This window comes from Panthera leo, chromosome A2, assembly GCF_018350215.1.
Source record: "Panthera leo isolate Ple1 chromosome A2, P.leo_Ple1_pat1.1, whole genome shotgun sequence".
Taxonomy (NCBI): Eukaryota; Metazoa; Chordata; class Mammalia; order Carnivora; family Felidae; genus Panthera; species Panthera leo.
In genome coordinates this window covers 1,950,958-1,962,802 of record NC_056680.1, presented here as the reverse complement: position 1 = coordinate 1,962,802, position 11,845 = coordinate 1,950,958, and the positions used below count along the sequence as shown (strand labels likewise).

The window sequence follows — 11,845 nt, the reverse complement described above, 5'->3', positions numbered from 1 at the left end:
TATTTGCTGGAAAGCTCTCTATGACCTCCAGGATAAAAAGATATGGTAGGCCCTGTAAAAACTAATTGGCCAAAAGTACACTCCAAATGGCTCTTGTGTGGTGACAGAGTGCAGCAGAGATGTCAATACCCAGTCCTGTCCAGATAGCAGATTTGTTAGCAAAATAAATGTTTCAGTCTGTAGGTTTGGAAGTGATATTACACAGCAACAGATAACAAATACTCTGATGTAAGACGACGTGCCCTTTCCTCCATTCCAGAAGAGACTATTATTGTATGAAGCAGGAATTTGGTTCTTTTTAAAATGTTTTAAATGTTTATTTTTGAGAGAGAGCGTGTGCAAGCAGGGGAGGGGCAGAGAGGGAGAGAGGGAGACACATAATCCAAAGCAAGTTCCAGGCTCTGAGCTGTCAGCATAGAGCCCGATATGGGGCTCGAACTCACAAATCTCGGGATCATGACCTGAGCCCAAGACGGATGCTTAACCGACTGAGGCACCTAGGCACCCCAGCATGGATTTGGTTCTTAAATTGAGATACTTATATACATCTTTTAAATTGTGGCAAAATACACAACATAAAATTTACTATCTTAACCATTTTTAAGAGTGCAATTCAGGGTCATGAAATACATTCACACTGTTGTGCAACTATCACCACCATCCACCTACAGATCTCTTTCCATCTTGCAAAACTAAGACTCTATGCCCATGTAACAATAACTCCCACGGCCCCCCATCACCACCCTACCACTGGCAGCCACCATGTGATGGTTTTTTGTGACTGCCTTATTTCACTTCACATAATGTTTTCAAAGTTTATCCATTTTGTAGCATGTATTAGACTTTCCTTCTTTAAGGATAGGATACGGTGCATATATCCATCGTAAATATGCACATTTCATTTAATCCATCCATCCATGGATGGACACCTGAGTTGCTTCCACCAATTAGCTATTAGCAATAACGCTGCTATGAGCATGGATGTACAAATATCTCTTTTAACCCCTGATTTCAATTTTTTGGGGTGTACACTCAGAAATGCAACTGCTGGATCATATGGTACTCCTATTTTTCATATTTTGGGGAACTGCCGTACTAGTTTCCATAGTAGCTACACATTACATTCCCACACACAGTACACAAGGGTTCCCATTTCTCCACATCTTCACTTGTTAATTTCTGGGGCTCTTTTTTACAGTACCACCTTAATGAGTGTTAGGTGGTTGAGGCAGTTGTATTTATTTATTTACTTGTTTTATTTTTTAAATTTTTTTGAGAGAGAGAGAGAGCGCGCGCATGCGAGAAAGGGAGGGGCAGTGAAAGGAGAGAGAGAGAATCCCACACAGAGGGCTCCATGCTCAGCACAGAGCCTGATGCAGGGCTTGATCCCATCAACTGTGAGACCATGACCTGAGCCAATATCAAGGGTCGGACACCTAACCGACTGAGCCACCCCAGTGCCCCGAGACAAACGTAATTTTAATGACCTTAAACTTTTATCCATCATCAAAATGAAAAGGCAACCAACAGAATAGGAGAAAATAATTGCAAGCCGTGTATCTGATAAAGAACTCACACAACTCAATAGCAAAACAAAAACAAAACCAAAAACAAAACACCAAACAATCCAATTTAACAACGGGGAGAAGAATTGAATAGACTTTTTCCAAAGAAGATATCCAAATTGCCAATGATGTGGAGAACAAAGGCAAAATGAAAACCATTAAACTTCCTTCCAACTTACAGCCCACTGACAAGTCCTTGAGACAGGCAGAGTGACCTTCCTTCAGGAACTCAACTGCCTCAATGTTAATACTTCCCTAAGGGGAAATGGCAACCTTAGCTTGACGTTAGCCTGCCCTCCATGACCCTGTAAGTCTACCTTAACATATAAAAAAATCCCCTTGGAAACTTCCTTTATCTCTATGCCTCGCCCACCAAGATATATGTTAGCAATCATCCTCCAAGCTTATGGCCCACCGATATACATCTGAAGGGTCTCACGACTGAGGTTTTACTAGACAATAGTAAACGACCTTTTCCTAACAACAGCTAGTCCCTCAAGGTCCTGGAAACCTTGCTTCCAAACTCCTTAGAGACTTACGCTATCCCTAACCCCCTCCCAAGCTGAAAGTATATAATCAGCCATTCCCCACAATCCCAGGGCAGCTCTTTCCCCGTGCTTGAATAAAACCACCCTTTTTGTACCAAAGACATCTCAAGAATTCTTTCTTGACCATTTGTTCCCAAACCCCAACATTTCACATCAGCCAACATTAGGTTATTATACACAGGATGGGAAACATAAACACAGACAAAGCAACACCACTGTAACGTAGGAGATTCACAGACACTCTTGGCTGAACATAACTCTGCCACAGGGACAATCCCAGCCCTGTCCTACGTGGCCCCTGAGACAGACACAACCTGAGATAAAGATACACACACTCGCAAAAATAATGCACGCTGACAGACCTCCAAGCAACACGTACACACCCAAGAACCTCTGCACCCTTCCCTTATTTGCTTTTTCCCTTTAGGACTTAACCACCCTGCAATACACCTTAGAATTTCTTTATATGTCCTTCATTTTCCCCCATAGAATTTCAGTTCCAAGTGGAAAGGGACGATCCTTCCCACCCGGTCACTGGTAAATCAACAGCACCCAGTACAAAGTCTAAATGCTTATTGAAAGGCCAGGTTCATACAGACACACACACCTTCCCCTGGCGGGGGTGGGGGGTTCCCATTTATCCAAACACGCTATTGGGTTCACATCCAAAGGTTATGTTCCCCATGCCAAATACTACAGGGTTCCGCTGGCCCCCAAAGGGCCCTGCTGGAAAAGGGATGTCACGCTACAGAACCCTCATTGTGCACAAAGCCTGCCTGCACCCACTCTAGCCCCGTGTCTTCATAACGTGACACCCAGAGCCTGCGACCCCAGAGAGTCAAGGGCCGCCCGCTCCAGCGCCTCGCTGTTGCAGGTTTCTGCCGGCAGAGGCCTCCTCGCCCCCTGACAACCCAGCTGGCCACGGCGGCGCTCTCCTGGATGTTCCCATCGCCGTCCCGTCCTCCCGGGCTCGGCTCCCGCCGCCGGGCCTGCGGCCCTTCCTGTCCACGGTCGCAGTCCAGCGCACCCACTGCATCCTGCCAGGGGAGAGCCAACGTCTCTCGAGCTCAGACATCCCGTTTCCGGGCGACGGGCAACGACTCCTGGGAAGGAGGTGACACCCAAAAGTTTGTAGATGGGCATGGGGGCGGGCCCCTCAGCACCCCAGCCCCGCTCAGATATAGACTGCGCGTTCTCCGGCTTCCAGAACACCTGCCGTCTCAGCTCCGCCACGGGAGGGACTCTCGGCGGCAGGTGCCTGCGCCTGCGCCTGCGGCTGCGCAGGCCAGCCAATTCAGAACTCCCAGGTGACTGCGCGGCACCCATGTGACTGCATCCGCGTTGCATGTTGGGAGCACTGGAGGGGGGTGCGGGGGGGACATGATAATGTCTAAGGAGGCTCTTACTCTAAGCTACATTTCCCCACGTGACCACGGGTGTGCAGCGGAAAGGGTTTCACAGATTCCACCTGGAGCCGTCAGGGAGTTCGGAACGGAGGAAACCCGGGGTGTTGACAGCGCTTGCGCGGCGCGGAGGAAACACCCCCCGGGGTGTTGACAGCGCATGCGCGGCGCTGCTTCGCACGTTTGGCCCGGCAGAGGCGAGAGACGGCGGAAGGGCGGGCGTGAGTGCGCGCGCGCATGGCCGTGAGTATCGCGTCCTCCCTGGTGTGTCGCCCACGTGGTAGGTGTTGAGGCTGTGACCCATTCGAAGGAGAGTTTGGCCGGCAGTAGGTTGTGAGTTCATGTGGGAACCGGGGCTCTGGAGGAAGAATGTGGGTCACCGGCTTACAGTGCTTCCTCTGGATTCTCAGTGCACCCACATGGAATTTCTGCGGAGGAATGACTAGTGCAGCGCCCTCCAGTGTGCCTCAATAGCGAAGTTTGCAGCAGTGAACGGCACAGTTGGGTTTGTCCCTGAGATGTCAGGTAGTCTGAACTGAGTTGCAGGTGGCCTCAGGACAGGACCCTATGCATATGCCCAAGGAGTAGGAAACACCACCAGGCCGACTACCCCCCTCCCCGGAGGATTCCCTTGAGAACGCGGTGGAATTCCTTTTAAATTTCAAGCCACAACATTCCCAGAGTTCTGGCCCAGGAAACCTGATGTAAACCTAGAGACCTATTGCTGGCTTTCCCTCTCTTCCCTCAGGTAAGGTGATGGAGGTGAGGACAGGTGTGACCCTGGAGTGTTTTTGAACTTCAGTTGAGGTTCCAAAAAAGGCCTGATGGGTCGCAAGTCTTTAGGAGGTGGAAAGCACTGTCCTTACACATCTAAAAATCAAGGTGTGAGTGAGTTTAACTTTCCCTTTAGTTCATAAGATAGTTTCGTATCTTTGTTTTCTAATAATTTATTTGAAAGACTAGAATTAGCCATTGTAAGTGTAGTTCTATGGGTTTTCATAAATTCACACTTTGTACCACCGTAGTTAAAATACAAAACACTCCATCTCTCACCTCCGAGAAAACAACGTCCTAGTGCTCATTTGTTGACAAACTTCCCCCCATTCTTTTTTTTTTAATTAAAAAAAAAATTTTTTTTAACGTTTATTTATTTTTGAGACAGAGAGAGACAGAGCATTAACGGGGGAGGGTCAGAGAGAGGGAGACACAGAATCTGAAACAGGTGCCAGGCTCTGAGCTGTCAGCACAGAGCCCGACGCGGGGCTCGAACTCACGGAATGAGAGATCATGACCTGAGCTGAAGTCGGACGCTTAACCGACTGAGCCACCCAGGCGCCCCTTCCCCCCATTCTTAACCCTCTCGTCTGTTCTAGTTCCCTGTACCTTTACTTTTCCCAGAATGGCATATAGATGTAGGCTTTTGAATACTGTGTTTAAAATTTAATGTTACATTTTGAAATTTTAGTAATTGTACTTGTCCTCCAGAGTTCTGAGATTTCAAATTTTCAACAGTACCCAGTACACCTCGTGGCACACATTAGGCCTTCAAAATAGAGAGATTCCATTATCCTTTTCAGGTGCATAAGCTTAAGCAGGACCCTGCTTCCATTGCTTAACTTGTGTCACTTGTACAATTGGAAGGATGCTGGGAGAAGTGATTGAATGTGGTAATAAGGATTATGAAATGACACTAATCTCTGCTGTGCTATGAAAACAAGCGTTAGCATGGAGAAATGGACAAAGGCTGGATTTCATTTCCCTTTTAATTAAGCACAGTACTGTTATATTTTTCTTTCCTAATATGTGTTGGAAGTCTAAGCATGTGGAAACAATGCCCGTAAAAAGCAAAGTGGGCATTTGGGACTTTTATGGATTATTAAAACAAAAGCTTACACATTCTCCTCCTGTAAGTGGTCATTAAAATTTTCCTTGTTTGAGGATGTCTAATAAATTGGGATATCGCTCATATGATACCCCCGGTCTGCAGCTCACTTCACTGATTCCTGGATAGCTTTCCCTTTTACCACCCCTACCTCTTCTCCTTGCTTCTATTAGGAAATCAGAGTGGACTTGCATAGCTATTGCTCTGCTCACAGAAGACTTGAGGGGTTAGAAGTATGAGGATAATGTGAAGCTTCCTTACACTATGAGGAACTCTGATTTTCTTCAGAACAAATCTCACTCCACATGCCGGAGTCCCAAAATGATAGTAACAAACATATGAGGCAATTTCTTTTTTTTAATATGAAATTTATTGTCAAATTGGTTTCCATATAACACCCAGTGCTCATCCCAACAGGTGTCCTCCTCAATACCCATCACCCACCCTCCCCTCACTCCCACCCCCCATCAACCCTCAGATCGTTCTAAAAGTTATACGAGGCAATTTCAAATTCTTTCATGAGGATGTTAAATACAAACACCCATACAGCATGCTTCAAATCAATATGAACTGTCTGGTCCCAAATACCAGTGCCCAGTCTCATCAACATATATGACACACCCTGAAATTTTTAACCATTGTGAAAATGAGGGTGAACTATATCTGTAATTTTATGGGAAGTGGTTAGTGTTAACTCCACGAGTGGAGGATTGTTTCTGTATCATCACCCACTTTTTACCAACACTTCTGAGCAGTTCCAGAAAGTATCTAAGGCATACTAAGTATACATGAATCAATGGTGCCTTCATTCACTGAGGCCTCTCTTCTTCAATCTGTGTGCCTATTATCTCGTCATGGTTTATATTTTACTTCACTTTGCTTTTATATTATCCAATAAAGTTTAAGATATTTTCTCATGAGAATCTTTTTATATCATTTGCTAGACTTACTTATTCCTTAAATTGGTAAAACCATTATTTAAATTTTTACTATTGTGAACAAGAAGTTATATTGATAACATTGTAACAATATACAAAGTAAGATTTGTTAGGATGAAAACTGCCTACATTTGTATGCACCTGGTAATATTGACTCAAAATTTACAATTCTTAAATTCACAAAGTTACAAAGTTTCGACAACTCATAGATGCAATGTTTTAATACCTTTTAAGTAAATTAAAGACATTGACATTTATTAGTATACACTTTAAAACAATTAACAGAATATTTCTCAAACATTTTATACATTTATATAGTGCACAACTCATATGGAAACAGTTAATTGAATATTTCTCATAAACACTGAATTTGTTCAACCAAAAAAAAATTCACATTGTGTCTAATCACACATAATCGATCTTAATAATGGAACATATCCTGAGGGATTGGATTTAGTGCTGAGTAACAGAAAACCCACACCGTCTACCCAATATGTCAGTAATGCTGATTTATTTTATAGAAATACTGGGTCAGGACATCTGCTCAATGATGCTGTAGGGAAACACAGTCCCATATGTTCTTATGGATGCACCACTGCAGACACACAGAAGCATGAGAAGTATTAAGAGAATGAGATGTTCACTATACAAATCAGACTTTATATGAATATGTTAAGATCTAGGGAAAAGGGGTCAGAGCATTAGATGAGATCAACGGCCATGACATCCTAATCAGTGGCCTGGTGGACAGTCTAGGGCTTTCAGGAAAATGCAAGCTGTGGACATCTGACCGTGGATGTGCATCCATGCTGGAAAAGCTGGTAGGGTGTCTGTAAAAGCCTACACCTCTGACAAAGTAGAAGTCACGCAGCTGGTATTTGTTTTGAAGGTGCTTTTGATTGGCAAGGCCGGCAATCAGGAAAATAATCTGGAGATGATACCCACAGAGTCCCTACGCATCTATCTCCCTATAGAGTGGTGGCTCAATAAACTGAAAAGCGCTTCTTTCAAATCTCATGCAAGCTCATTACAGAATTCTATCATGGAACCATATAGAGAAAGCATCCTGGGAAGTGGTAGTTCCTAGCCCTTCCTATGTTGCGAGGACACATTCCAAGAGAACCATATCCGCCTCTAGATTTCACTGTCTTCTTCATTCAAATGTATTGCCCACTTCCTAACCAGAAGCTAGGACAAAGAGCATACAGCAACAGATGGAAATAACAATTCATACAAAACTATACTCTTGCAAGATCTCTGCATACCTACAAATTTCTAGCCAATTACATATTCACAAATTTGCAAGCCAGCAAAATGGAATAATGGAATAACAATCCTCTGGCCAAAAAAAAAAAAAAAAAAAAAAAAAAAAAAAAAAAGGTGTTGAGAACATATACCTTATGATGTAAGTAAAGAAGTGTCAACTTTAAGTGTGAAGTTGTAAGTTCTCTCAGGAAGATAGTAAAATGGAATATACGTATGTAATGGGAAAGTGATACCCAGCTTGGAACATAGTTGGCCAGTAAGAAAATCCAAACGAATACCAATGTCACATTACTCTAAAGGCCCCATACTTACAGAACAATTTAAAAACTATATAAAATTAAACCTAATGCATATTTAAAACATATCAACCACCCGTGGGTGAATCACACTTCAAAACGGATGCAGAAATATTAACTGAATCCATGAAGGGGGAGAAAACCTACAATATATCAAAATTCATGTACTGTGTAGATGTACTCAGAATACTTGAGAATTTTCATCTCAATGTTTAGTTGAAAGAGACATGGAAATTCACTTGCCAGAGGTCCACATTAAGGATGAGATACTGAGCACTACTGTGTAACTTTTATAATATTTCTCTTCTGGTGTGGATTTTCCAAACTGTTTTACGTGAATTAATATGCATTAGGTTTTCTTTTTTTTTTATTAAAATTTTTTTAACGTTTTATTTATTTTTGAGACAGAGACAGAGCATGAACGGGGGAGGGGCAGAGACAGAGGGAGACACAGAATCGGAAGCAGGCTCCAGGCTCCGAGCCATCAGCCCAGAGCCCGACGCGGGGCTCGAACTCACGGACCGCGAGATCGTGACCTGAGCTGAAGTCGGACGCTTAACCGACTGAGCCACCCAGGCGCCCCAGGTTTTCTTATATTTAGAAACTTTCTTTTGACTGTGAGTTCTCACATGACTACAAAACGCTTTGAGACAACTGAAAGCTTTCCCACATTTTTCACACGTCTGAGGTTTCTCTCTAGTCTTTATCCTTATGGTTTTAGAAGGATTGGGACCAACTGAAGGCTTTCCCACATTTTTCACACTTAAAGGGTTTTTCTCTAGTCTGCATTCTTACATTTTTGGAAGGATGACTGAAAGCTTTCCCACACTGCTTGCATTTATGGGTTTCTCACCAGTGTGCTTTCTGTCATGTTTGTGTAAGGATGAAGACCAACCAAATGCTTTCCCACATTTTTCACACTCATAGCGTTTCTCTTCAGTCTGCGTTCTTACATTTTTGGAAGGATGAGGGCCAACTGAAGGCCTTCCCACGTTGCTTATGTTTACACGTTTATCTCCAGTGTGCATTCGGACATGTTTGTGTAGGGATGAGGGCCAACCAAACGCTTTCCCACATTTTTCACATTTATAGGGTTTCTCTCCATTGTGAATTCTCACATGTCTCTGAAAGGATGTGAGCCAACAGTAGGCTTTCCCACACTGCTTACATTCATAGGGTTTCTCTCCAGTGTGCATTATCATATGTACTCGAAAGGATTTGGGACAGCTAAAGCCTTTCCCACACTGCTTACATTCATAGGGCTTCCCACCATTGTGCATCATCACATGTACGCGGAAGGATTTGGGGCAACTGAAGGCTTTCCCACATTCCTTACATTCATAGGGTTTCTCTCCAGTGTGACTCCTTATATGTCCAGTGAGGGAGTGGGAACGAATAAATGTTTTCCCACAAAGTTTACAGGCATAGGGTTTCTCTCCACTGTGAGTTTTCACATGATTCCTTAGGTAGGAAGAACAACTGAACGCTTTCCCACATTCCTCACACTGATATAGTTTGCGTCCAGTATGACTTCTTTTGTGCCTCTTAAGGGATGAACGATGCCTGAAGACTTTTCCACACTGAATGCACTCATACAGTTTTACTCCAGTAGGCGTTTTCTTGTACAGCTTAAGACTTGGAATATGGTTGATGGTTTCTCCACATGTATTACCTTTGCTACTGTCACAGAGTCTCTCCACCATATGATTTCTGCTAAAAAAAAAAAAAAAAAAATGGAGGGGGCACATTATTAATGGTTTGTGTATTAATTATTTATTAATATTTGTTAATGAGCTCGAGGATTACATTTCTACCATTTTTTCTGTCTAAATATAGGTTTTCTGTCCTGTCAGAATTAGTTCAAGGTGGAATAAACTAAATGCTCTGAGAATGGGCTGAGGCACAGCCCATTACTACAACAGCATTTCTCATATGTAGGGTTCCCTGGTCATTCTTTTCCACCAAATTATCTTTCAAACGCTTAATGTCTGAGTCACACGAAGGAAAAAAAGGGAGGGAATGATTTGTGAATAAACAAATCTGGAGCTAGGTTTATGGGTCTCTTGTTTTTGTTTTTTTAATTTCATGAAATAGTAAGATTCTCTACTGCGATATTGCATTTTCTCCTAAATGCAGCTCACCTCAAATGTCTCCCCTGGTTGTTGTGCTTATCTTCAATGCACTGGTCTTCCCAATTTTCTCCAAAAAGGGAGGTCCAGGAATCATTTTTTGTGAACCTTGCTATTTTCTGCTCATTGGATAATTTTTCTCCAGAAATAACCTGCTGAGAAGTGGACCCATTGGTTCTAAGTTGATTCTCATCATCTAAAACAAAACAGTGAATAAATCTTATGAAAAAGGCAACTGTGAGAAAAGAAATACATTCAGGAGTTCAGTGTTTCAAAACTTAATTTTTTTTAACGTTTATTTATTTTTGAGACAGAGAGAGACAGAGCACGAATGGGGGAGGGTCAGAGAGAGGGAGACACAGAATCTGAAACAGGCTCCAGGCTCCGAGCTGTCAGCACAGAGCCCGATGCGGGGCTCGAACTCACGGACCGCGAGATCGTGACCTGAGCCGAAGTCGGCCGCTTAACCAACTGAGCCACCCAGGCGCCCCTCAAAACTTAATTATTAAGAGACACAAAAGGGGTTCCTGGGTGGCTCAGTTGGCCAATTATCTGATTCTTGATTTCAGCTCAGATCATGCTCTCACACTTCATGGGTTCAACCCCCACACTGGGCTCCACATTGTCAGTGACAGAGAACACTGTTAGTGTGGAGCCTGCTTGGGATATTCATTCTCTCTCTCTCTCTCTATCCCTCTCTCACTGCCCCTCCCTGCTCATGCATGCTCTCTCTCTCTTAAAATAAATAAATAAAATTAAAACAAAGAGGCACAAGAAGTCAAAACAGTAGGCAATTTAATATGCACAGAAAAAAACACAAGGTTTCAAACAACAAGCTTCTCCATGCCCACAAAGTGACCCATGGGTATATACACATACTGAGGACAGTGAAGAATGCTGTCTTTTAAACCAGAAAGGAAGAAAAACACAGGTTAATATATAGATTTTTACTGTCACTGAGAAACCGTTAGATTCTAGGTCTGTGACGGCTGTGATCACGCCTGTCTTATTTTCCAATGCGTCTTCCTTCCACATTCCAGATTTTGAAATGGTCTTAATGAATGAGAAATAGTTGTTATCGAAATAACTAAGTGAAGGATTGATGTCACCCTTACCTACTGTGACCAGGTTCCTGAAGGTTTCTAGCATCACATCTTTGTAGAGCTTTTTCTGAGCAGGTTTCAGCAGGGCCCACTCCTCTTGGGTGAAGTCCACAACCACATCCTCAAAGACCACTGAGTCCTAAAACAAACCACAGATGTGTAGGAGAATGGGTAATACAGGGGAAGTGGACTCAAATTCACAGGACGTTCCAACAAGATTCTATGGTCTCCCCACATCTAATCTACATCCACACTCACTTTCTGTATCATGGTCTTAACACACCACTAATACATTGAACTTGTCCCTCTCTCCATTTTTACTGTGACCCTTCCTGTGTGATCCCTGCCTTTTCACAGAGTCTAGAATAGTCCAAAACACATTGGAAAAGGTAGAGAAATGCTATACAAATGAAACAAATATTTCCATTTTATGACCACCAATTCCTTGTGACAAAAACTATTTCATCTGTCTCCTTATTGCCCACCGCATTGGTCACCACTGCGTAGACCCCAAGTTCAAATTGAAACGGGATTCTAATAAACAAAAACGCACTGAAGTTTTTCCTTCATTTCCCCTCACCAACGAGAGGCCCAAGGTGGAAACCCAACTTGCAACGTGGGCCAGCCGATCCTGTGTCTGGATGTACTCTAGACAATTCAAAGTAGATATGTCCAACTAGGAGCATGAAGACATTTTTTCCTGGAGAAATGCTAA

General features: G+C 43.2%; 1 protein-coding gene across 1 annotated transcript; it reads right to left on the bottom strand.

Annotated features, from left to right (window-relative positions):
• Window positions 1-8,503: 8,503 nt before the first annotated feature.
• Window positions 8,504-10,148, bottom strand: LOC122213734 (zinc finger protein 556-like). The gene is made up of 2 exons (XM_042927930.1): window positions 10,040-10,148; window positions 8,504-9,611 (listed from the first exon to the last, which is right to left on the bottom strand). Exon 2 carries the CDS (start codon window positions 9,599-9,601, stop codon window positions 8,690-8,692), a length of 912 nt encoding a protein of 303 aa, XP_042783864.1. The 5' UTR covers window positions 9,602-9,611; window positions 10,040-10,148; the 3' UTR covers window positions 8,504-8,689.
• Between the last annotated feature and the right edge of the window lie 1,697 nt (window positions 10,149-11,845).

Bases quoted from the DNA above. Each gene is read 5' to 3' on its own strand.
- LOC122213734 (XM_042927930.1), bottom strand. From the start codon at position 9,601: ATGGTGGAGAGACTCTGTGACAGTAGCAAAGGTAATACATGTGGAGAA.